This window comes from Callorhinchus milii, unplaced genomic scaffold, assembly GCF_018977255.1.
Source record: "Callorhinchus milii isolate IMCB2004 unplaced genomic scaffold, IMCB_Cmil_1.0 Scaffold12, whole genome shotgun sequence".
NCBI lineage: Eukaryota > Metazoa > Chordata > Chondrichthyes > Chimaeriformes > Callorhinchidae > Callorhinchus > Callorhinchus milii.
Window position 1 is genome coordinate 2,394,256 of NW_024704753.1, and position 26,623 is coordinate 2,420,878.

At 49.5% G+C, this 26,623-nt stretch overlaps 1 protein-coding gene across 1 annotated transcript in view; it reads right to left on the reverse strand.

Moving 5' to 3' along the window:
- The window catches only part of itpr1b (inositol 1,4,5-trisphosphate receptor, type 1b), a 133,513-nt gene that overhangs the window by 21,532 nt on the left and 85,358 nt on the right, over window positions 1-26,623 (reverse strand). Inside the window, exons 43-56 of the mRNA XM_042339713.1 lie at window positions 25,845-26,028; window positions 23,399-23,652; window positions 22,202-22,402; window positions 20,641-20,751; window positions 19,924-20,019; window positions 19,454-19,576; window positions 17,869-17,976; window positions 15,051-15,243; window positions 12,078-12,200; window positions 6,953-7,128; window positions 4,090-4,254; window positions 3,615-3,810; window positions 1,939-2,037; window positions 1,051-1,172 (exon numbers count right to left, since the gene is read on the reverse strand). Of these exons, the coding sequence (XP_042195647.1) occupies window positions 1,051-1,172; window positions 1,939-2,037; window positions 3,615-3,810; window positions 4,090-4,254; window positions 6,953-7,128; window positions 12,078-12,200; window positions 15,051-15,243; window positions 17,869-17,976; window positions 19,454-19,576; window positions 19,924-20,019; window positions 20,641-20,751; window positions 22,202-22,402; window positions 23,399-23,652; window positions 25,845-26,028 (2,151 nt within the window). The remainder of the gene's footprint in view (window positions 1-1,050; window positions 1,173-1,938; window positions 2,038-3,614; window positions 3,811-4,089; window positions 4,255-6,952; window positions 7,129-12,077; window positions 12,201-15,050; window positions 15,244-17,868; window positions 17,977-19,453; window positions 19,577-19,923; window positions 20,020-20,640; window positions 20,752-22,201; window positions 22,403-23,398; window positions 23,653-25,844; window positions 26,029-26,623) is intronic.

Genomic DNA, 26,623 nt, shown 5'->3' on the forward strand with positions numbered 1-26,623 from the left:
GAGTCACGCAACGATAAGCATTTGGAAACATAGAAACAGGAGAAGGCGATTCAGCCCCTTAAGCCTGTTCTGGCATTTTATAAGATCACAACTGATCTGTACTTCAAGTCCAGTTACTACCAGTTACTACTAGTTAACAGCCTCTCTGCCCCCGCACTCTGGAACTCCATCCCACAGTCCCTTCGCCTTGTTTCCTCCCTCGCCTCCTTCAAGGCCGGTCTCAAGACCCTTCTCTTTGACCGTGCCTTTGGTCTCCCTCCCACCTCTCTGCCTTCCCTCACCCCTACATCACTCCTCCCCCATGCTCGGGCCCCGACAGCTGACTGTTCAGCGCTTTGGGACGTTTTCCCGACGTGAAAGGCGCTCTATAAATGTAATTTTGTTTGTTGTTGTTGTTAACATCCTGACCTAACCAACATCTCTCTATCGCTATCTTGATATTGTTAATGGATCCAGCATCCACAGCCTTTCTGGGGAGAGAGTTCCAGATTTGGGTGAAAAAACTGCCTCCTGATTTCACTCCTCAATGGCCTAACTTTAAGAGCTTTAAGAAGAAGTCAAGACATTCCCGTTGAGCCTCTCTTCCCAATCGCTCATCAATAATTCTGCACTGGATCCTCTGGTTCTAGTGTTCTGTGTGATGTAATTGAAGGGGAGTAAATTCAGAACGAATCTACGCAAACACTATTTCAGTGAGCGAATAGTGAACCTGTGGAACAGGCTCCCGAGGGAGACACGGCGGGAAAGCTTGAAGCAGGAAACGTTGATTCTTTCAAACGCAGATTAGATCGTATATTTTGTGAGCAAAACACGGCGTGTCCCACAAACAGTTGTGGATTGAGAGACCAAATTATTTGAATTATCTATTTATTTCTTTTTTGGAAGGAATTATTACCGCCCGAAAAAGCGATCGGCCAATTGATTGCATGTGCTAGGAACAGCAGCAAACAGCAGAACCATCGGGTTGGCAAGATAGAGCTCACAGATTACCGCAGCAAGAACTTATCTCTCAATATCTGAAGAGCTGCAAGGGTTGAAGCTACTGCTCACCTCTTTGGACGGTTTCCTGAGTACATCGCCCACTCCGCCCCCGCTTCGCAACCCGTGACTGAGCACAGTGATAATGCACATCAGAAGAGTCTCGCAGGTGTGCTCTGAGTCCGCTCCGCTCTCTGAAACAAACTCTGACGATCAGTATATATTTATTTGGGTGGGAGGTCGACCGGGTGTCTGAGACACACGCAGAAACCCATCGCCGTTGCTTCAGAGCATCGAAACCAAGCTGAGAATTCCATGCTTCCCCCCCCCACTCCACGTGGAGATTCCAGAGATGGTTTGTTGGAATGGAATGCGCTCTCTCTCTCTCTCCCTGGAGGGATGCATCCTAATTTACTTAATTCCTGAAAGTATTAGGCGCAGGTTGGCAAGAGCCAAGGCTTGGGGATCCCAGAGTGTGCGTTGGGGTCACTGCTGGAGCCTAACGGGTTAAAACCGCCTGGCCTGCCATTGACAACGCTGTCTGGCAAGCTGTCCCGCCGTGTGTCCTGCCAAGACCACGAGGGCTTTGGCTTGTAACAACAACTTGCACTTGTATAGCGTTTCGGAGTGCTTGACAGCGGTGGAGTCTGACCCCCGAGTCAGGGGGGAGAGGGAGCGGGGAGGTGAACGTAAACACGATCAAAAAGGAAGCTCTTTAGGCGTGATTTGAAGGTGGGGAGGGAGGGGGCAAGGCGGAGGGATTGAGGAAGGATGATTCCCTATCCCCAGCCGATCAGTAATGACGCATCTTGGATGTGGGGAGGAGGGGGAAGAGGAGGTGGGGGAGGGCGGTTGCTCATTCTTGACCCAAAACTCTGGGCCAGCAAAAGATGAAGGGAGTGGGAGGGGGCGAGTTACCAGAGGATGTTAACACCACAACTGAAACCAAAGTCCTCTTACCGTGACTTTCCAAAGAGGTGGAAGTTGAGCAGTTCTCTCCGTTGCCGAGCCTGCACACGTCCGCCATCAGAAAGTCATTCACCACGGATGTGGCATCTTCTGAACGGACAAACAAACAAACAAAAAATCTAAATAAAGACATTCTTGCCTTTGAGCCGTTGGTAAGGCCTTTACTCTCCTCCAGCTTCTTGTGGGATGAAAATTCCCGACCACAGTGGGAGATCCCACGAGTGTCCCACATTGACTTTGGTATCATTTTTAACCCTTTTGGCATCTCAGAGTTGTTTTAAACAGAGAGAGAAAGAGCTTACTTCATAGGAACAGGAGGAGGCCATTCAGCCCTCGGGCCTGTTCCGCCATCCTATAAGATCTGTGTCTTTGCCCCATATCCCTGAATAGCCTGACCTAACAGATATCGATCCACCTCAGACTTGAAAACGTGAACGGATTCAGCATCCACAGCCCTTTGGGGGAAGAGAGTTCCAGATTTCAACCACCCTTTGTCCCCATTGCTGATTTTGCGCGTGAGTATTGTTGGGTGGGTTAAAGGCTTCGACTCACAAGACGTAACGCACGAGGGATAGAGTTAGAGGTTTGTCTCTTGAGGATCTCTGGACACGAAAGCAGCTTCGGAAACAGGCGCTGGCAAACACGTAGTCTCAGCTTATGTTTGAATGGGACCCGATTAGACTTGATGTTCAAGAGTACAGATGCACAATTTACACCACAGTTAACCAACCCTGCAGCTTGCTCACGTTCCAGGGCCTTGGGACGTCCTTCCGACGTGAAAGGCGCTATATAAATGCAATTTGTTGTTGTTGTCAAGCGAAGTATCTAAAAGAGGTCGAGTCGGGACCCTACCCTGTCTGCGTGGCCGAGATTCACGACTGATCAATTGAACTACCAATTGGGACCGTCCTTGAATTATAGCTTTAATGAGCACTACCTGAAGCCTTCGAGGCAGTCTAAACTCCAATTCATCCCATCAATACAAAGTGACACCTTTGAAATCCAAGGCCTTTCAATCAGCAGCACTGTTGGGAATCACGTCTGTATTATCTACGGCTGCTCAATGAATATGGTAATGAAAGCTTTCAAGTGCCGGCCTTTCAAAGCTTCTCCATCGTGTCTCGAGTGTTTCGGGCGAGTTTCACCAGAGTTACAGCACACCAAGGTTACCTTGATAGAGTGCCACCGTGTTGCCTCATGTCAACCCCACCAGCCCATCAATACGGCGCTCAGTATCAGTGTCTTAAACTCTCATGGTGGGACATCAACTCAAACCGTTGATCGAGATACATTGAAGCCGCAGAACAATACAGATAAGGAGCGGGTTTTAAAGTGCAAGTACCCCACCTCTTCCTCCCTGCATTTGATATAGCGCCTTATTACGTCGTTGAGATATCTCAAAACCCTTCACAAAATATATTGTAAAGGGGTGAAACGCAGCAGCCAATTACGCCCAGCAACGTCCCACAAATGATAGGACATTGAGGTTTTTATCCCGGCTGTTGCATGGGGGTCTAAACACTGTAAGAACCTCATGACTGCAGGAATTTCCGCTCGAGCAACTCAGACCACCGTGTCGAGTTATCCCCACCTCTCTTAAAATACGAGACTCTAAACCACTGACCCAAACCTCGGAGATTCCACCCCAACGCACCCCTGGTTTTTACCTGCCCAGTGAGTTTTGTTTGGGATCTTGTCCACAGCCAGGATAAAGTCATCCTTGAAGAAGAGAAATCCCACGATGGAGAACAGGTAGACGAGGATGAGAGCCAGGACTGCGGTCAGGATGATAGAGCGACCGTTTCGGGTCACGCTCTTGATGACATTTAGCAAAGTCTCCTCTCTGTAAACCAGGTCAAAGAGCTGGAAACAAAGGCACCAGTGAGAAGTGGGTTCTTCACTAACCCCCCACCCCACTCCTTCCCTCCCCTCCCCACTAAAAAACAGAGACCTCATCTCCATTTTATTTCTTTTCCCCTGAATTGGGAACATCAACCAACAAACTCAAACCCTTCCACCCAACATTCCAGCATTTATTCGCCTGCCTCATTCTGACCTCTTTTGTGTGCGTGTCTCTCTCTCTCTCTCCCCTTCCCTCCACGACCCCCCCACCCCGCCCCCTCCGCATAATAAAATGCATACCAGCAAACTGTAGAAGAACTCGTGTGCAAATAGTCCCATGACGGACACCATCGTGTACGCCAAATGGTATAGAAACTCCACGTCCAGGATCATTGCTTTGTACCCTCGAGTAAACGTCCCTCGATTTCCCACAAAACTGGTCAGGAATATGACCTTGTTACCGACCTGTTGAAGAGGTACACACACACAGACACACACGCACACAGACACACACGCACAGACACACACACACACGCACAGACACACACAAGCCACATATTGGTTAGCGAAACTCTCCTTAGAAAGGTTGAAGAGTGAAAGGGGGGAAAGTGACCATCATAAGCAAGATTGAAGATGATCAACTAAATGAGGGATTGTCTCTCTCTCCAACCTGCTTACTCCCCAACCCACCACCCCCTGCCTCTGCTTGACTGGCTCCCGCTTGTCCCTCGTGCCCTCTGTTCCACCATCTGTCGCCCCGCTTTCACCCCGAAACTCTTGAATATTCTATCCCTCCGCCTTGCACCTTCCTTCCCCATCTTCGGTCGCGCCTGATGACCTTCCTCTCCAACAGTGCCCTCAGTCACCTCCCCCCTTCCCCGGCTCGGCATCGCGCTCGGCCACCGTCACGCACTCTGGGACGCTATTCTGCGCGAGGGGCTCTACATGAACGCAAGTTGTTGTGGTTGTATTGAGAAAGGGTCTCGCTGCAGATTATAATGTGTTCTGGAGAAGCGGAAATGTGCCATTGAATTGTCGGTGACATTAATTGAAGGTCATTTTTTTTTTGAGAGAGAATTCACGCAATTTTTAATACCCGAACCCAATTTGCTTTGGATAATATTTTCTCCCTCTCTCTCTCTCTCTCTCTTTCTCTCTACGAAGCACGCTCAGTTCAACAGGGTCACGCAAGAATAAATTCAGCAGGAGCATTTTTGGTTACATTATTTATAAAAAGATCCCAGGAGAACCCGCCAGCTAAAGATGACCCATTTCACACGCCTACTTTGGAGCTCAGATTATAACTAAAAAAAAAAGGAAGGATTTTCTTCACGAGTTAAACTAGAAAATGATCCCGTAGGAAAAGTTACCAGAAAACGGAACTGACCCCAAATGGTAAATGACCAATTATCAATTCAACAAATGATTAAACTCCGGAGAAGGAATGAACGCGAGGATGAGTCAGAAGACGGGACGGTTACTGGGAGAAGTTACTGAGAATTACTGGGAGAAATCCCGTTTCGTTGTTCAAGTAGCGTCGCGGGAATCGCTCACGCCCACCCGATGGAACGGGCAGAACAGATCTGGGGTTTAGTGGGTAGGAGAGAGGCAATTGCCAGGAACTGTCTGGTGCCCACATTGAGAGAGCTGGGAGGCTGAAACCTGACCTGATCTCAGCTTTACGCACATACCGCCCACGTCTGATCTGCAGAAAAAAGATTGCGTCTGCAAAAACAAAAACAACACGCCGGACTAACAAGAAGCCTCTTTATCTGGGAGCGGGTTTCACAGCCGGATAATCTGTGCTGAACACTGAGAAAGTTGTCAGCCATTGAGGGCTGCTTGGCTTGAGATTCTGAAGGCTTGTGCTGTGGGTTTGATCCCTCCACCTTGCCTCAATCCCTGCGCCCTGCTCCCTCTCTCCCCTTTTCCAAGTCCCGCCTGAAAACCTTCCTCTTCGACCGTGCTTATGGCCACCTCCCTCCCGTCCCCCACCCCGGCTTGGAGTCAGGCTCCGCCACTGTTGAGCGCTCTGAGACGCTACCCTGCGTGGAGGGTGCTATATAAGTGCAATTTGTTGTATCTAAAACACTGGTGCTCCCAGGTCTGTGCTGGGTGATTGTGTAGAATGTGCGTGGGGTGTAGGACTGAGATCCTATAGAATATGTATGATTTCAGCAGTAAGTGACCCTAAGATTGTGTGTGGTTTCTACACTGGGTGATCCTATGCAATAAAAATAATAATAATAATCCTTGCATTTGATATAGCTCAGTGGAGTCCTGTAGCTCAGTGGTTAGAGCACTCGCTTTGCAAGTGAGAGACCTGAGTTCAATTCCAGGCAGAGGGCGAAACCTTGGGCAAGTTTCCTTACTGCACACAGAGCCTAATAATAATCCCTCCAAAACCAAAAACAATAATAAATTGGTCATTTTCAATCCACGACTGTTTGTGGGACAGACATTGCTGTGCAATTGGCTGCTGCGTTCGCCCACAAATATACAGTCAATTCACTTTACAGTATATTCTGTGAAGCACTTTGGGACGTCCTCCCGACGTGAAAAGCGCTATATCAAATGCAAGGATTATTATTATTATTATCACGTCATTGAGACGTCTTCAAGCCCTTCACGGAATATACGGTAAGGTGAATTTACTGTATATTTTTGGGTTGAAACACGAGAATCAATTGTGCACAGGTGTGTCCCGCAAACAATCTACCAAATCATTTCTTTATTTATTTTTAGCGATCCCCGGCCAATCGACTAACAACTGGGTTCCTGCTTACTGCGAGATAAACAGAGGCGTGTGGAGTAAGAAAACTTGCCCAATGTTTCGCCCTGCCCAGGAATTGAACCCAGGTCTCTCGCTTGCAAGACAAGCTCTCTAACCACTGAGCTACAGGACTCCAATGTGCAATTGCTTTAGTGCTAAGGCCTCTTATAGAATATGGGTTCAGTGTAACTGATCCTATAGAATGTGCACGGCTTCAGCACCTGGTGATCCTATAGTGTGTGTGTGTGTGTGTGTGTGTGTGTGTGTGGCTGAGAGCACAACCAATCATATAGCAATTACTCAAAACATCGCTATCTGTGTAACTCTCCAAGTCTGCGATGTGATGTCTGATGATTCCCGAATGAATGATCATCTTTAAGCAATACTCACGTTGAATCCTCCCAACAAGTACAGCGTTGGTTCCAAACCCACCGAGAAGATAAGCCTCAGGATGGTGGAGGCTATCAAGGCCCGAATACCATGAGGTTTGGGAAGAGCGATCACAATGGCCAGAGAGATTAACACCGCTGTCCACAACAGGCCTGATAAATGGGCCTCCAAAGTACCTAGCGAGAGGGAGGAAAATATCCTGCTGTTAGCAAATATTGCAAATATTCCGCTTGCATTTCATAGGCAACACTAACACTAACATCAAAACGCCTCGCAGCACTTCAGGTAATTGCTGTCAAGTGGAGTGACTGTGCATTTACAGGCTACTTGTGCCCAGCGCAAAGCAGCTATGGAGTGAATGCTCAATTTATCTGGGGGATTGGTTAGCCAAGACAGTGGGAGAAACTCACCTATGCTTTTTGAATAGAGTCATGGGATATTTTGACGTCCACCTGAATAGCACATAGAAACTTGGTTGAAAGTTTCATTTGAAGGGGCGATGCCTCCTACAGTCACTAATCCCTCCAGCAGAGCACTGGAGTGTCAGTCTGGTCTGTGAGCGCAAGTTCTGATGTGGGGCTCGAGCCCACAAACCCCTGACCTAGCGGGCGAGGGTGCGACCCACTGAGCCAGGCTGGCACGCGGACATCCGAGCAAAGACCAATGTTTTGGCAACGCTAAAATACAGTCACTGTCCTGTCGTGTCCGTCACACAAGAGGTTAATTGCAACTCGTCCAAAATAGGCTGTGTAATTGTGGTCAGGGATTTCCGATTACACACACACCACTTCTGTGGAAAATAGCCAAGCATTGAGCATTGTAACGGGAAATTCCCATCCATGTGCAGCGGATATGGAGAGTGCAGCCAGCCTGAATAACACACACTGTGAACACAGACAGATTGGACCTTTGGGCTTAATTTAAGTTTTAATGGAGTCAGTTATTAACTATAAATACATGCACATACCCTTACGCACACACACACACACTGCAAGACCAATCTGCATGTTATAATAATAATACTTACATTCGATATGGCACCTTATCACATCGGCAAGATGTCTCAAAGCGCCTCACACAATTTCACTGCCAAGTGTAGTGACTGTATGTCATGTTGATAATAATAATCCCTCCAAAACCAAAAACAATAATAAATTGGTCATTTTCGATCTACGACTGTTTGTGGGACATTGCTGTGCGCAATTGGCTGCCGCGTTCGCCCACAAATATACAGTCAATTCACTTTACAGTGTGTTCTGTGAAGCGCTTTGGGACGTCCTCCCGACGTGAAAAGCGCTATGTCAAATGCAAGGATTATTATTATTATTATTATTGTAGGAGACTAGAGAATTATAACATGGAAAAGGTTGCTCGAAAAACTAGGGAACTTGCTCTTTACTCAGTCTGGTCCTCACCATTTACTGAGATCAGTAACTCAATTTGCTCAGTCAGTTTGTTCAGCAAAGACATTTGGACGCAGAAGGTTACGGGTCAACACAGACCAGCCTTTTAGTCGTTCGAGGTTGATGGAATGAGTTCTATCATTAAACACGTATCTTCCGAAGGTGGTGTTGAGTAGTTGGCAGATCACATGAGTTGGATTGCCCTAGAATTGACTTGACTTAGAAGGAGACAAAGAAATTCAAAGCACTGTTGATGGCTGACCAGCCCGAATGGGCAATTAACCGGCGGGTGTCGGCGTGTTGGTGAACGCGTGAGAGTGAGCCTCGGGGTGGGGGGCTAGGCTGCTTGATGAAATCACAGGAGTCACAAGGCCTCTTTGAAATGTGCAACAAGGAATTGGGAGGTTGAAAGGTCAGCCCGTCTCCTCCTCATGTTCATTCCTTCCTCTGGAGCCCAGAACACACAAAACAGCTCTCATTTTCATTCCTGAAGAGGTTGAGATTATCGGAGGTCCTTCCGATGAAACATAAAACCACTTCAGGTGGGCATTAAAAGATCTCAGGACTCTATTCGAACTGGAGAAGGAAGGTTCTCCCAATGTCCTGGCCAACAATCTGCCCCCCCACCCCCCCCCACACACTTCACAGCTTCCACATTTGCCTGCAAACACAGTCAGTGGATTTGACAGCAATAAACCCTGAAGCCCTTTGAAACCCTCAACCACGTGAGTGTGATGGAACAACAGGTCAAAGACAAGACCCAAGTGATCTCTCAGAGGAGGGGGGGGGCTTCCTTTGGACGTGGGCTGTAACCCTAGGAAGTCTTTCCGACGTGAAGGGCGCTATACAAGTGTAATTTGTCGTTGTAACACTGGAATGGGAGCAGATGTACAACTCAAGTGCTCAATCTAGAGAGAAGAACTCATGCTGCAGTTCAGTTTGTTTCACTGTGAAGAGATTTATGGAGCATTTTGAGAACATATTGCTGAACCAGTTCTGCGGATATGCCCGAAAGCTTTTTTGGAACGAGATTAAAGAGCCTCCACAGCCTTCCACTAACCTCCCGAGAGGCAGTGGTTTGCTCGAACAGAATAAAATTCATGACCCGTTGACCAATTTCCCCACCTGATTAAGATGGACAGGGCACTTAAATGTTTGCTTGACTTTAGAATGGACTTGTGGTCAGGTCACTGCTGTTTAGATGCAATGGGAACCGATTAGCAATGGCATTTGCCTGTGTAAGACCCTCCTAACCTCGAGGTCTTTGGCTTGCGGACAACGCATGCCTTCGTTTGTGTGGAGTCCTGTAGTTCAGTGGTTAGAGCACTCGCCTCGCAAGCGAGACACCTGGGTTCGATTCCCGGGCAGGACAAAATGTTGGGCAAGTTTCCTTACTCCGCGCACACGCCTCTGTTTACCCAGCAGTAAGTAGGAACCCGGTTGTTAGTGGATTGGCGGATCGCTTTTCCGGGGAGCAGGCCATGAAGTCAGTGACTAATTGATCTGTTGGCTAGGACACTGGGAAACTGCCTTCTCTTCTTTTTGAATGGTGCCATGAGATCTGATCAGATAGATAGAACGTACCTTTTTTTTAAGCATCTCGTCTGAAGTACGGCACCTCCGACAACGCAGCGCCCCCCCACCACCCCACCCACCCCCACCACCCACAGCACTTAGAGCATCAGCCTGGGCTGTGAGCTCAAAGACCTCTGTACCAGGGGCTGGAACCCACAACCTTCTGACTCAGAGGTTAGGTCACTGGTGGTTCGCATGACTTTTTCCAAGATTATCTCCTTGGAGGTCAGTTCAGTCTCCACTTGCCTCTCCACACATGAAGGAAGGCAGGTCAGAGGACCCGGGTTCGATTCCCAGCAGGGCAAAACCTTAAGCAAGTTTCCTTACGCCACGCGCCTCTGGTTTGCCCAGCAGTGAGAAGGAACCCGGCTATTAAGTCGATTGGCGGATCACTTTTCCGGGTGTAATAATCCCTTCAAAAAAAACAACTAAATAAATGATAGTAATTTGACCCCTCAATCCACAACAGTTTGTGGGGGGGACGCTGCTGTGCGCAATTGGCTGCTGAGTTTCGCCCACAAGATATACAGTCAATTCACTTTACAGTACACGCTGTGAAGCATTTTGAGACGTCTCGAAGACGTGACTGAGGCTCTATATCAAATGCAAGGATTATTATTGTTCCGGCAGCTTTAAGGACGGTGGGCATTTAGTCAACCTGAAAGTAAGCCGAACTTGGGAGCAAAACTCAGCGGACGTGTGACTCAAACCCACATCTTTTGGGCCCACGTTCAACCCCTGATCTGAATGAGCTATAAGGGAAGGAAGGAGGGGAAGCTTTTTTGGTTGTTGTTAATAATAATAATAATAATAATAATCCTTGCATTTGATATAGCGCTTTTCACGTCAGGAGGACGTCCCAAAGTGCTTCACAGAACACACTGTAAAGTGAATTGACTGTATATTTGTGGGCGAACGCGGCAGCCAATTGCGCACAGCAGTGTCCCACAAACAGTCGTAGATTGTTGAAGGGTTGGAGGGGGAAGATGTACAAAGAAATTTAAAAAAAAGTCCCAAGGACGACAGAAGTAAGAGGAAGCCATTGGTGAAAATCCAATGGCTTTCGGTTCCCCTTTGCAGCCTTGAAAAAAAAACTCCCGCAAAGACCGCTTATCCTTCGATTTGTTGAAACCCAGACCATTCACTTCTGTTTAAGGGCTGGCCAGGGAACGTTCTGTGTACCGCACAAAACTTTCCTTCCATTGAACGCTTTTTTTTGTTTCAACCAAGATTACGTAGCTCTTTCAGAGAGACTTGTACTTGTTTCTGTGCGGTGAAGACGCCGCGAGATTTCTTTTACAAGGCGGTTGCGTTGGGAGCTTGGAGAGTAATACCAGAGAGAGTCTGGGTGGGGTGGGTGTGGGGTGTGTGGCGGGGAATGGGGGGGGGGTTTGGGAGTGAGGGTTGGGAGAGTGGGTTGCCTGGCACATGGGAAGAAAGACAGAGGCAGAGGTCTGATGGACCAACTGGCTGGTTTCTGTGCTGTAACGAAATATGAGCTCATTCCTTCTGCACGATCCTGGTTTGAAAAGTACAGGTTGGCTGTATTCCAATCAGCACAACTTGGGTTTTCTTCTCAATCAGGTTCCTGTTTAAAGTTGCTCATAATAACCCCCGGCTTAAAACTTGTGGAAGGTGACATCCTTTGAGGAACGAACACAGGACGTGCAGAGCACAAGAAAATCGAGACTTGCGCACAAACACGCGCACACGCAAACAGAACGCAGGCATACAAAAAACACAGGTGTGTGCGTGCCTGTGAGCGCACACACGTACGTGTCCAAAAACACAACTAAAACGCAAGCGTATGTCAGATCTGTCGTTAAAACTGGTTTGTCGACAAAGAAAAATCACTTCATGGCTGTTTGCGGGATACTGCTGCACGCAAAATTAGCTGCCCTCAAAAATACACAGTCACTACACTTTGCAGTAAGCTGCTCCGAAGCGCTTTGCGACGTTCTCCCAACGTGATTAGGCGCTACACCAAATGATTCTATTTTACCACCGCTAATTCACGTAAACCCAGACAAGCACAGGGGGGTTTAGAACAACCACAACAACAACTTGTATTTATACAACGCCCCTCACGCAGGGTGGCGTCCCAGGACCCGCGAGCGCAGAGCGACCCCCCCACCGCGCGCACTTACCTCCGCGGGCACCTTCGAAGGGGTAGAAGAACGCAACCAGCAGGTTCATGAGCACGGCCAGGTTGAAGGAGATGCTGCTCCAGAAGGTCATGTTGCGGGAGCACCAGTAGAGCACGGGCTGCGCTGTAACACAAGAGCGCAGCGTGAGGAGCCTGAGGAGAACGAAGGACGGGGAGACTGGAGACTCTGGTGAAGATGGAGAATCTTCGAGACCGTCTCAGCGCGCTTCACAGAATACACTGCAAAGTGAACGGACTGTGTACTTGGCGGGCAAAACGCGGCAGCCATTTGTGCACAGCGCGTCCCCACAAACAGTTGTGGATTGAGTGACCAAATTATTATTATTTATTATTATTTGAAGGGATTATTACCCCCGGAAAAACTACCTGCCAATCGACTAACAACCGGGTTCCTACTTACTATTAGGTAAACAGAGGCTTGTGTGTGGAGGAAGGAAACTTGCCCAACATTGCGCCCTGTCCTGCCCGGGAATCGAACCCAGGTCCTCTCGCTTGCGAGGTGAGTGCTCTAACCACTGAGCTACAGGGCTCCTGTAATAAACCCCGAATCTGTCGACTTACGACGTGGAACCTGAGTGTTTCTATTAACCTGGGTAAACGCTGCCCCTTGTTGTGAAGCCAAGACAACACCTGATGGTTCAAGCAAACCAAAATCCTGCTTGAAACTCTACTCCTGGGTTCTCCTATTGTGCAGCGGAGTTTGAATCCTCAGTGGGCAAAAGTCCTTCACAAAGTTAAGTCGGACATTTTGAGTCACTTCAATTTTTAAGCTTGTGGGGAAAAGGGAGGTGGGGGGGGGGGGGGGGGGGGGGGGGGGGGGGGGGGGAGGATAGGGGGAAGATTTACTACAAGGGGAACCAAAAAGTCATGATGTCTAAACCTATTATCCAAAAAAACACCCACACGAAAATATCATCGTTTCTTTAAGACTTATTAGCCATTCGTAATGGCGTCAGGACTTTTCGGTCACCCTGTGAATGAATGTGTTTTGACCCTGAGCTGGTGAAACGCACGAGGGGAAAATAGAGCGCGGTCAAATCATTCTATGAGAGCGAGAGAGAGAGAGAGAGAGAGAGTGCGTGTGCGGCCGTGTGAGCGGGGCTCGAATCCCGAGCAAGTTACCGAGTAACTCAGCCAAGTACCCAACGAGCCTCAGTACGAAGCCCCTCAGCCTCTTAAAAACCCAGCCGCTTTGAACCCCCGACCGTGTGAGGTTGTCATCGACAACAACTTGCATTTGGATAGCGGGCTTCACCCGGGATAGCTCCTCGTGAGCGCTCGCCACCCCCTTAACGGTAATCGCTCAGTCCTGTTTGCTGCGACTTTAATTCGTCTCCGCGTATTTAAAAACACATAGCGCACAGCTGGTTTCTTTGTTTATTCCGCTCTCACTCCCCCCCCCCCCCACCCAACAGCATTCAACAGGTTTTATTTTCGGCCACTCCAAAAAAAACAACAACTGGAATCAGCTGCCAACCCTCCCTATTTATCTGTCCCTCACCGACAAACTTGCAATTCTTTCCAATTTTAGCACAGGTTACGGCTCATTACATTCATCACGAGCGCCTTGTTGTCCAATTCATGTGCATCGAGTCAAGCGACGGGGCTTGTGAGACCGTGGAATCGGCTTGGTCACACACAGCTCAAGTCCGAAGCATTAATTTCGAGATTCTCCCTTTGATCAGGCTTTGATCAGGAGAGCACGCGCCTTTCGTTTGGGGTGAGGAGGGGGGGGCGGGGGCGAGGAAAGTGGTTCAGGAACCAAGCAGGGCAAGTCTAAATCTGGACTGGATGCTAAAAGGACCTCCAACGTGAAGCGCAATGAATTTTCTGCTCCGCGCAGATCTATTTATGGCCTCGGAACGAGATTTGAATAAAAACACTATTTTGAAGACCAGCGATTCCTGGAACTCAAGAGGATCATGTGGTGTGGAGATGGTACAGTCATTTTGCAGGGCGTCTGGCTTGACGGGTTCATAATAAAAGTAATAATCCTTGCATTTCATACGGAGCCTTATTACGTCTTCGAGACGTCTCAAAGCGCTTCACAGGATTCACCGTAATGTGAATCGACTGCGCATTTTGTAGGCGGAACATTGAGGTTGACACCTTGAGCTGTGACGGGAGGTTGGGCAGACTGCGGAGGTAAATAAAGGGTGATTTGATGAGCTTTTTGTTTCGCTGCTGTCCTTTCGTTGGACTCTGCCCTCTCTCTCCTTCCTCCTTGATCCAACCTGGCCCCAGCGAAGCACTTTAGAGATGTTATCCCACGTGAAAAAAGAAATTTTTTTTTGATTCAATGACTGTGCGATTTGAGGATTAAGTGTTGTGGCGCAACATCCTTACAGGAAGGAAGGAAGGAAGGAAAGAGCCAAGAGAGAAGGTACCGAGAGAGATACGGTCAACGCAGGGTGAGCTCCAGGCTACAGTCAAAGGCCTGGCAGCAGGATGGTAGGGGCAACTGTAGCTTAGTGGTTAGAGCACTCGCCTCGCAAGTGAGAGGACCTGGGTTCTATTCCCGGGCAGAACAGGGCGAAACGTTGGGCAAGTTTCCTTCCGCCACACACAAACCTCTGTTTACCCAGCAGTAGCAACTAAGACGAGAGCTCCACCTCCATTAGTGGCAGAAAGTGAGCCACTTATGTCAAGGTTACTGATTGAGTTATTAAAGACACCTGGCACCACCCTACCAGCTCACTCCCCCAACGCACCGCCCGCCGCCGCCGCTCGCCCGACTCCGGCCTCCTGCTTGTCCCCCGTGCCCTCCGTTCCGCCACCGGTGTCTGCACTTTCACCCCGAAACTCTGTAACATTCTCCCTCCGTCCCTCCGCCTCTGCCCCCACCCCTCCCTCCCCCGCCTGCGGGTCGCGCCTGAAAGCCTTCCTCTTCGACCGTGCCCATGCCATCCCAACCGTCTCGGGTTTAGACGGTTTTCGGAAACTCAAAGCCAACCTCTGAGTTTCTTCTGCCAGTTCATTTCGTTGAAGAGATCCTCGGAGCTCAGGAAGAAGTCGTTGATCTTGCTGCCCTGCTCGTCCCTCTCGGTGGTGTAGTAGACACGCAGTTTGGATTCCTTGGTCAGGAACTCGCAGATGTTCGGAACGGGAAAGACAATCTGCTCCATGGTGCGATCCTGCCTCACAATCTGCCCACGGGAAGACCAACGAACAAAAATGATTCCTGAAGTATCCGTCAATGCCTTCCACCCGCTTTTTCTGCCCCCCCCACCGATCCCACACACCCCACCGGTTACGATCCGTAGCTTTGTTCCGCTTACCGAACACGTTCACAGAAAAAGTAACAATAGTAATAATCATGCACTTGATCTCGCGTCACCCAGACATCTCGAAGCGCTTCACAGGATCTCTATGGTAAAGTGTAGTGACTGTGTATCTTGTTGGCGAACGCATCAGCCGACTTAGACACGTCAAACATCGCCACAAACAGCCTTGAAGTCAGTGATCGATCTTATGTGGGGGATTCTCGGTCAGGGGAGGGAGGGGGAGAGAGAGAGAGAGAGAGAGGGAAATTCCCTTCTCTTTTCGAATAGATTCGCGGGATTTTTAACATCCACCTGAACCAGGGAGGCTGGTTAATGTCTGATCCAAAGGATGTCACCTCTGACAAGGAGGTGCTCCCCCAACACTGCCACGAGTACCATGTGCGACGAAATAGCATCACAGTGGCAATGATTTCGCTCAGAAGACAATTCCAAAGATCAAAGAGGCTCGAGCGAAGAACTAAACCGGTACGTTGGGTAAAATTCACGACCAAGCCACAGAAATGAAACAACAGGCGTTTGAACCACCTTCGAATTCCGCTGTGAATGGCTCAGCTCGATGGAATGTCGAATCCCTCAAAAACAAGCGGCGAGGATCTCCCCCCCACCCCACAATTTGACTTATAGTATCATACCATCACAGATTGAAGGAGGCCATTCAGCCCATCGTGCCTGTGCTGGCTCTTTGAAAGAGCTACCCAATTAGTCCCGCTTCCCACCGCTCTTTCCCCGTAGACCTGCAAATTTTTCCCTTGCAAGTATATATCCAATTCCCTTTGGAAAGTTATTACTGAATCTGCTTCCATCACCCTTTCGGGCAGTGCATTCCAGATCGTGACAACTCGCTGCGTAAACAAAGAAAAAACTCTCCTCATCTCCCCTCGGGTTCTTTTACCAATTACCTTAAATCTGTGCCCTCTGGACTCGAAAGGATTTCGTTTTGAAGACTCATTTGGTGGTGAAAGTGGCAGAGTTTTCGCCGCCCATTTTTCGGCAGTCCGTGAATCTACTGTTAATGATAATCCTTGCATTCGGTGCAATACTTTTTCACATCAAACCCTTCACTGTCCAGCGCCTTGGGACGTCCTCCCACTGTGAAAGGTGCTACACAAATGCAATCTGTTGTTGGTGGTGGTGTTGTTATCAGGAGGACACCTCAAAGTGCTCCATGGGATTTAAGTGCAGTGACTGTGTGTATTTGTGAGCAATGTCCCGCAAATAGGCACCCTCCTTAGAACCTGGGATCAGATCGGCATCGGGAAACCATTTGCAGTAGGAACCTTGTCAAGTCAATTTGAGTTGAACAGGTTGTCTCGACAAAGACTCCAGTCCAACTGCATTCCTCGCTCATTCTCTGACGGTCACGGAACCATGAAAATCGCAGCAACAGAAGGCCTTAATATGTTACTGAAACGCCTCAAAGCCCTTCACGGGTTATAGTGCAAAGTGGATTGACTGGGTATTTTGTGGGCGAAATGCGGCAGGCAATTTTGCACAGCGGTGTCCTACAAACAGTGGTGGAATGAGTGACCAATTTTATTCGGGGGCTTGTGGGCCCCGACACTGGGAGAGAGAAACTCCCTTGTCTTTTCGAGTCGTGCCATGGGATCTTTAACATCCACCTGAACAGGCACAGACGAGAGCTCGGTTTAATGTCTCGTCCGAAGGACGGAACCTCCGACAATGCAACCCCCCCACTTCTCCCCACGGCGCTGCATTGGAGCATCAGCCCGGGCCGGGTCTCGCAATCAAAACAAGGGACAAAAGAACACCCTGTTTGAAACCGACTGATTAGCTTCAGATCAAATCAGAATTCAAGTGAATTCCCTGTTTGCCACCCGACCCAACTGGGGCTCTCCAAAAAAAGAAGCCGGCCGCAACCCCAAAGGCCGTTTGTGTCCCGGTGTTGGGTGTATTTTTGGCGGCGAGAGAAAGAGAGAGTTAAAAATCGGCGCATTCCTGAGCAAAAAATAACTGCTCACATGTCAGCACTTCCCCGATCAGCATGGCCGCAGAAAATTCACCGTCTCAAATGGATCATCCCCGGGAAAGATCACGCTCTCCCTCACCCGCTTGACCGTGTGATGCCGATACCACGTGCAAAGAAACAAATCGCTCTCTTGCCAAAGTTCAATCTTCCAAGCCCTGTCTGCGTGGTGGCTTCAACTGCTTCCCGCCCGATTCGGTTCGGAAACCCTCCACCCAGCCGCACCCCCTTCGCTCAAACTAATACACCGTGGCGTCTCTCGATCACTCTGTATGCCACCGTCTCTCTGTGGCCGTGCCTTCGGCCGCTATGCCCCAAACTCATTTGATATCATGCTCACAAACCCTTGCATTTGATGCATCGCCTGATCACGTCGTCGAGACGTCTCAAAGCGCTTCACAGGATACACTGTAAAGCGAACTGACTGCGTAGTTTGTGGGTGAAACGCGGCAGCCAATAGCGTCTCATCCGAAGGACGTCGCCTCTGACCACGCAATACTGACCTCGATCTGAGCCGTGTGTTTAGCGTAATACTCCAGAGCCTCATCTCCTTCTCCCATCTGAGTACCGGGCTTCAACATCTGCTGGAGCTCTTTATTGTGTCGGGCGAGCTGCGAGGAGAAGGCAAAGGCATTGAACGGGAGCTGCTCGCTGCGCGGAGAAACCCTGGCGTTAAAGAGACCTTGACCCCAAAAATCTGACCCACACTCAGTGGGTGTGAAGTCCTCCCATTCTCTGATAACCGACTGCTGGCACTATACTGAGACTGGAGCCACCAGCAGCGTGTGTGTGCGTGTATCAGTGTGGCTCAGCTCTCTCTCTCTCTCCTCTAAGTCAGAAGGTTGTGGGTTCAAGCGCCTCAATACAATCATAGTCTAAGCTGATGCTCCAATGCAGGGCTGGGGGTGGGGGGGGTATTGCATTGTCGGAGGCGTTGTCCTTCGGAGTTTCTCTCTCCCGGTGTCCTGACCGACAATCCCCCAGATAAAGTCGGTCACTCGCTCCATGGCTGTCGGTGGGGCATTGCTGTGTGCAATTGGCTGCTGGGTTTCGCCCACAAATTACAGTCAATCCGCTTTCCGCTAATGTCCTGTGAGGGGCTTTGAGACATCTCAACCGACTGCATTACATCAAATGCAAGGATTATTATTACTATGTTCACACTGGTCAACAGTAGTAACAATAATAATACTGGCATTTGATAACAGTGCTTTTCACAGTGGGAGGACGTGTCAAAGTGTTTCACGGGATTTTAGTGCAAAGTGTAGTGACTGTGTATTTTGTAAGCAGGCAGCCAATTTTGCGCATGGCGTCTCATCCTACAAACAGCCTTGAAGCGAATGGCCAATTTTACTTCATCTGAAGGATTGTCGGTCAGGATTGCGCAACGGGAGACACTCCCTTTTCCGTTCAAATCGTGCCGTGGGGACCTTTAAACGTGCAACTGAATAAGCGCAGAGGGGACCTGGGTTAATTGTTAGCGTCTCCGACAAGGCTATGAGGTGCTCCCCAACCCCACCCCTCTCCTCCTCCCCGACACTGCACAGGAAGATCGGCCGAGACGAATTGAGTTCAAAGCCCCAGTGTGGGGCTTGGACCCGCCACCCTTGTGACTCAAGAGGTGAGAATCCTATCGACTGAGCTATCAACACACAAACCCAGGAGAGGAGAAGGTTTGGCTCTTGTTGTTGTTGTTGCAACTGATCTCCTGGCCCTGTGAAGGGAACCACATCAGGACCGTGGTGGGTCGTGTTCCTATCAGGAGTGGGGCAGAAAAAAAGGGACCTTCTTCCGTCTTTCTCCTCTGGCTGTTATCTTATTGCAATTAATGGCTGAATGAAAGGGAGGATTGCATCTTTTCTCCTCGTGTAGCTCAGTCGTCAGAGAGAAAGTTTTTGGCAGTTGCCGGAGGGAAACCAAAAAAAGACACAGAACAATCTCCCGATTGTCTGGGGAGAGAGGAAAATAAATAGCCGTGACGTTTCCTGCCTCCTCCTCCCTAACCCCCCCTCTCGCCCCCTGCCCTGCTCTGCCCTCCTCTCCACAGCCCTCCTCCACATACCTCGAGCCCTTGACGTCGTAACGCACCTGGTGAGCCAATATGTAAATATTGTGCCCCACGTTCCTCGGAGACGCCGCGCAATCTTCTCCATTCTCCACTTCCTCATATTCCACCTCGCCTTGCAGGTACGCCTTCTTGATCACTTCCACCTGAGGGGAGACCGGCTTTTAACAGTGGGGGAGGTGGGAGTACCGAGTGAGCGAGGAGTGATCGGGAGAGGGAGTGAGTGAGCGTTCGAGGGTGGGAGTGAGAGAGTGAGTGAGAGAGTGAGCGTGGGAAAGAGCGAGCGAGTGAGTGAGCCAGGGTGGGTGGGAGCGAGTGAGTGAGTGAGCGTGCGAGTGAGAATGAGTGAGAGAGGGAGCGAGTGAGTGAGCGCGAGAGCGAGTGAGAGCGCGTGGGAGTGAGAGAGGGAGGAAAGGGAAGAACAAAAGCATAGCCAGCAAACTGAAATGAAACAGAAGAACCCACCCACCCCAAAAAAAGAAGCGCTTCTCACCAGCTCTTTAGGCCTCATATTATACAATATTCTCTCTGCGTTCTCGCTGTCGTGCCTGCTCTCCATTATTGCCAACAGCAGTTTGGAAGCATTGTTCTGTTTGAAGAAAATACAAGGTTAAACCTCATCCCATTTGTTACAACTGGTACTCAAGATGGGTGGGCGGGTGGGAGGGGGCGGAGGCGGTGGGGGGTTTGGTGGGAGAGAGATTCGTTGAACCCTGACCACGATATCGCGACGCACGTAGGAATTCGGAACAGGCCATTCTGCCTACAAGTCATTCCACAGCGACACGCATATCCCCCTCCCCTAACCTCACTTCCCTCTCCTCGACTTTATTTTGGGGGTGGGGGTGGGGGGATTGTCGGTCAGGACACCCGGGAGAGAGAAACATCCTTCCCTTTTCGAATTGTGCCATGGGATCTTTAACGTTCGCCTGAACAGGCAGACGGGAACCTCGGTTTAAGGTCTCATCCGAAGGACGGCATCTCCGAGAATGCAACACCCCCCACCCCACCCCATCCCCCGCCTGCCCCAGCGCTGCATTGGATTCCATGTGTTTCCAAGTCCCGACGTGGGGGCTTGAACCAACAACCTTCTGACTCGGAGGCGAGAGCGAGAGACCGAGCGATCAGGCTGAAACCCACAAGTGGGTCAAGGCTCCCCGGTTCTTGAACCCCCCACTTGCCCCTCCAAGGCCACGCAGGTGGGACTCGCCTTAAGCTCTAGCACCAGGTCCATCCTCTTCTTGCCCAGAGGGTTGATGTCGTTCAGGATCAGCGCGATGATTATGTCAATTCCGTTTGATTCGTGAGTCGCGATGCAATTCTGGGCAAAAAAGAAGAAAAAAAAATACACGCACAGTCCTCAAACCGCCATCCCCTCTTCCGTTTTGCCCCCAAAATGCACAGCCAATTGACTTTACGGTCCAATCCTGTGAAGCGCTTTGAGACGTCTGGAAGATGTGATAAGGCGCCGTATCGAACGCGAGGGTTATTATTAACTATTACAATAACTTCCTCTCTAATAATAAAACGATTAGATCTCAAGCTAATTGCGCCTCTCTTCACCTTAACCCTTCTCAACAAGGAAAGCCAAGCAGTCGTGTCTGCTACCAGTGCTGGGAATGGTTTCTCCTCTGGATGCTTTGTAGTGGAGTCGATACACGGACATATTTGAGGTGACTGACCAGAGAACAAAGCACTCAGTGCCAATCTTTATTACCACCACCACCACCATCACCCCGAGGATCACATGTGAAGGTTTATTTTATGAATGACTTCAAAGCCCGCTCTGGGTGTAATTGTCTGCACATTGTGCGGTCAATAAGGTCCTGGAGAAATGCCACCTGCGTCTTAAAAGATTTTAATTTCCTCAATTTTCTCAGCATCGCAGCTGGAGGACATTTAGTTTTCCTGCGTTAGTATTTGCTGCTGCAAGTAGCCATCCATCCTCATCCCATGGTCCCCACTCGTCCTCCGAATCCTCCAATAAAAATAATAATCACCGTAATAATAATCCTTACATTTGATGCTTTCAGGGGCTGTATTTAATGTAAGGATTATTATTGAGGAAGCCCTTCACAGGCTACACACTGTGAAGTGTGACTAGAGACCGTGTGTTTTGTAGGTCAACACAGCAGCCAATTTGCACACAGCGACGTCCAATACACAGCCGCGACGTGACTGATCGATTTTGTCTGGTTTGTTGGGTGGTGGGTTAGGAGTATCAATGAGCAGAGCCCTGGGGGGTGAGGTAAGGTTGTGGTGGGGGGGGGGTTTTGGGGAAAAGAAACTTCGCTCTCTAAAATAATAATAATCTTTGCATATGATACAGTGCCTTATCAGGTCGTTGAGACATCTCAACGTGTTTCACATAACAGGGTAAACCGGATTGACTGTATTTTGCGAGCCGAACGTAGGTTATAACAACAGCAGTGACGAATTACATTTACACGGCACCTTTCACGTTGGGAAGCCATCCTCCCAAGGCGCTGGACAGTCGGGGATTTGGACCTGAGCTGGGGGGGTTGGGAATCAGGTGGGGGTGGAGGGCAGGGAGTGTAGGGGTAGGAGGGTGGCTGAATGCGCAGTTGAAGAGGATGGTCTTGAGATGTGCTTTGAAGGAGGCGAGGGAGGGAGGGAGGGAGATGAAGGGACTGTGGGATGGAGTTCCAAAGGGTGGGGGGCAGAGAAGCTGACGTATATCACGTATAAATTGAAGCAGCTGGAGAGTCATGCGTGCGCTGAGCGAGTGGCTTATCGGGGGTGGTGGGCACCTGGTTCTCGTGGCAGGGACCCTGGCAGTACTCGGTCAGGCTCTCGAGGGTCTGGTTGATGAGGGCCACGTTCTTCTCGTTGATGTAGAGCCCCAGAAGGCCCAGGCCGCCTGTGGTGCTGCCACAGATACAGTCCAGGAACTGAAGGGTCTCGCACACCAGGTTATAATTTGCCTTGTTGTTCTGGCATCGCAGAAAGTTCTGAGGAGACATTAACGAGAAAGATAATTAACGTCGACAAATCCCAACCTCCCTTCTCTCTCCAATTCTCGCTCGGTTCCCTCAACAACAACAATAGAACACATTTACATAGTGCCTTTCACATCGGGACGATGTCCCAAGACGGTCAAGGATTTTGTCCCAAGCTGCTGGTTGGGATCAGGAGGGGTGGAAGACGGGGAGGATAAGGGTAGAGCGGTGACCAAAAGTGAGGTCGAAGAAGTAAGTCTTGAGACAGGCCTTGAAGGAGGCAAGGGACGGGGCGAGGCGAAGGGACTGTGGGATGGAGTTCCAAAGCCTGGGTGCAGAGAGGCTGAAGGCTCGCCCGCCATCAGCTCCTCGTCCTCCAAGATCTTTGTTCATACTTTAAACTCCTCCGCAGTCTTGGCCAACATCCCTACCTCTGATACCTCCTCAAATCCTACTCCTGTCGCTCAGCAATCACCAGCTTGCTTCACGGCCCCTGCCCTATCCGCCCTAGCATCGGTGGCCAAGCTTCCAGCCAGCAACGTCTCAAAATAGACCTGTTTTTTGGTCATCTTTCCACCCCCCTCCCCAGCCCATTGCTCACCTCCCAGGTCGAGACTGCGAATGGGCTTTGGGAAGTCCTCCTAACGTGAAAGGCGCTGTTATCAGATTCAAGCTTTATACTTGATTATAACTGCAGCGTTTATAAGAAGAGCAACGATCTCTCAAATAGAATTGGTCACTCACTCCATGGCGGTTTGTGGGACATTGCAGCGCGCGACTGGCTGCCACGTTTCCCCCACAAAATACACGTTACCGTGTATCCCGTGAAGCGCTTTTAAGACATCTCCTCGACGACTTGATGGGACACTGTGTCAAATGCAAGGATTATTATTATTTGAGAGGAGGGGGGAAGAAGGAGCGGGGAACTGGGGTTAGGAACAGACGGTTGTCGGGTGGGGGGGGTGGGGGGGGGGGAGCGTAAAGCACGACGGGTTGTGGAGGTCGTACCTGGAGGTCGCGGTTGTGGTTCTCGCAGAGCAGCTGCATGAACCGCAGAATCGGCTGCATGATGGCGATCACGGCGCTCATCTCCCCGTCCTCCTTGTTCTTTTCGCCGGCCGCGGGGTTTCCGTCGGTGGCCGTGAAGTGATCCTCGGGGTCCGCCTCCCGCCTGAAGGCGTTGTACGCCTTGCGGGTGGCGGAGGAAGCTTCCAGAAGCTGCTCCCTGACCTCGTCGCTGAGCTGGGGCGTGGCGTCTTTGGCTGGAACAGAACAGAACAGAAGCCAACGCACGTGAACGGCGAACGCAGCGAACGTAAGTAAAACGAGAGGCGAACCGAGAGCAAGGTCCGCCCGGTTCGCCTTCCGCCATCTTGGCAGTCACTGGGACCGTAAGACGGGTTTGGGTGACGCAGGCCTCAATATGATCTCACCCTTTCCAGAACACCCACCCCATTGCTCCTCACTCCTCCCCGTCAACATAAACAAGTCCCGGCTTCAATCGTACTTCCTGGTGCCCATCTCCTAATTGCCCAATTTACAAATCCAAACGCCCGCCCTCTTATTCTAACGGTCTCGGTGGGGGTGGGGGTGGTGGGGGGTAGAGGGGGTAAACACTGCTCTGGGTTCACTCTTTCAACCCCGTTGACGTTTTTGTGCACCTCCAGAACGAGACGGAAAAGGGATCAAGGGAAGTAAGTCCCCACGGAAAGCTGAAAAGCAGGAGGTCAATGAGGAGGAAGATATTTCGCCCACAAAACCAGGCAGTCAGTTCACTTTACAGCGCATCCTGTGAAGCGCTTTGAGACGTCTCGAAGACGCGATGAGGCGCTGTGTCAAACTGCGTGGATAAAATTGACTGACAAGCCTGAAGAAAGCAATTATAACGGGGCATCTCTTTGAAGGCTCACCCCGGTAAAAGCCCTGTGGCCTTACAGGCTACGAGCCGAGCGAGTCAGTTTTCAAGCCGGGCTACAGGATTTCACTCTCGGCTGCTCGTTTTCGGGGTTTTTTTTTCCAGGGAAGAAACGGTGACGGCAATTAGGGTCTCGGTTTCCGCGCTCCAATTAAGCAAACAGAATTTGACCTTTTTTTTTAAAAAAGCTCGCTGCATAAATATTTAATGGGCAAGAGAATTCAGATTTATTTTGTTTGGTTAAGGCAGCCGCAAACCCGCGGGAACAGTGGCCCGGTGCTTCGCATCGTGTTATTAAACCTGATTGCTAATCATTCTTCCCTCATTAAGTTCTCTAGAATTATTCACGTTTTAGTGTGTTTATTTATAGCCGGGCTTTCAGTTCAGCCCCCGAAACAGGCTCTGCCGTCAGTCTGAGAACTGAACGCTGAGAATTTTACCATATTCTTCACTATTCTACCGGGTGAAGACACGGGGAAGGGGAAGACCAATAGGGGAAGGAAGACAGGGGCAGAAAAGGAGAGGGGGAGTGAAAGAGAGAGCGAGAAAGATGAAACGCGAGCTTGAGTGGGAGAGAAAGAGAGAGAGCGAGAAAGGTTAAAGGAAAGCTTGAGTGAGAGAGAGAGACAGAGAACGAAGAGAGAAAGAGAGAAAGAAAGAGAGAGCGAGAAAGAAAGAGCGAGAAAGAGAGAAAGAAGGAGCGAGAAAGAGAGAAAGGGCGAGAGAACGAGAGAGAAAGAAAGAACGAGAGAAAAAGAAAGAACGAGAGAGAAAGAAAGAGCGAGATGAAGCAAACAAGAGTGAAAGAGAAAGAACAAAGACAAGCAGAAAGAGAAAGTTTGAGAGAGAGTGAGAGAGAAAGAGAGAGAGAGCAAAAACGAAACACAGAGAGAGAAACAGAAATAAAACAAAAACTTGTTATTTTCCCAATCTGTCGGCCAAAAGGGTAAAGTGATGAGCTTGTCCCTATTCCTTGTTCTTTTTTTCACTCTCGTTTGCTCTTTCGTTCACTCTTCCTTGCTCTTCTCTCCCTTTCTCTCTCTTTTTCAAACTTTTTAAGAGAGAGAGAGAGCGCGAGCTGCGGAAAACCGACTTGCAAATGAACGACAAAAGCAAAATGAACGCAGTACGTTTGGAACAGTAGTGGTATTTCCAATGTTACATTGGCTTCACCCACACACACATATATATATAATACACTTTACAGTATGGCAAAGTACTGCTGGTGCTGGAAATCTGAAATAAAAACAGTCGCTGGGAACACTCAACAGGTCAGGCAGCGTCTACCAAGAGAGGAAAGTGAGTTAACGTTTCAAGTCGATGACCTTTTGCCAGACATCTCTCTATAGATGCTGCCTGACCTGCTGAGTGGTCCCAGCGACTTCTGTTTTTATTTCGCTTCAAAGTATAGCCTGTGCAGCGCTTTGAGACGTTTCGAAGACAAGTTAAGGCGCGATATCAAATGCAAGGATTATTCTATTATCGTTGTGACATCCTGCCAGCATGGGTTATTCAGGTTAACCGACAACTGTGGTTCACCTCTTCTCCGCACAGGCACGTCTCGCTCTGAAGAATCATCGTCCTTCTTTTTGTTTCCGAGGTCACTGGTATTAACGGTGACTGTAGCTTTGATCTCCTGCTGAGCCACTTTCATGCGATCGTAAAACACCTTGAAGAATTTCTCCGACTTCTTATCCTCAGTCAGACGGCAGTAAAACGAATGCTGCGAAATCGGATTGAAGGATACATTAGATCGATTCCTGCCCCCGCCACCTGCACTTCCGCTTCACCCACAAAACACACAGTCACTTCACTTTACAGTATATCCTGTGAAGCGCTTTGAGACGTCTTGTAGACGTGATAAGGCGCTGTATCAAGTGCGAGGATTTAATATTATTATTGTTATAATTCTCTTTTTTCAAATAATAATTGGGCGATCAACAGCAACAACAAGATTACATTTTTTCTGTATACCTGATAACTCGACCCTGATAACTTGATTTGTCGCTACCACTTAAGTCATCACCCTGTCAATATCCCGGCCGTATTTATTGCTGTATTTATACACACGCCTAACTCTCTGCTCCTGATAACTCGTTCACTGAACCCTGTTCCCTTAGTTGGAGGGATGCGGTATCAGGAGTTTTACTACATTTAAACAAATGGTATTTGTACAACAGCAACAATTGGTACTTGGAAAGCGCCTTTCATATTGCACGTGTGTGTGTGCGTGGAGTGGGGAAACGGAGTTCTTTAATGTACGCACAAACCTCAGGTAGGGCCGGGCTTCAGTTCAACTGATCAATTAACATCGTTCA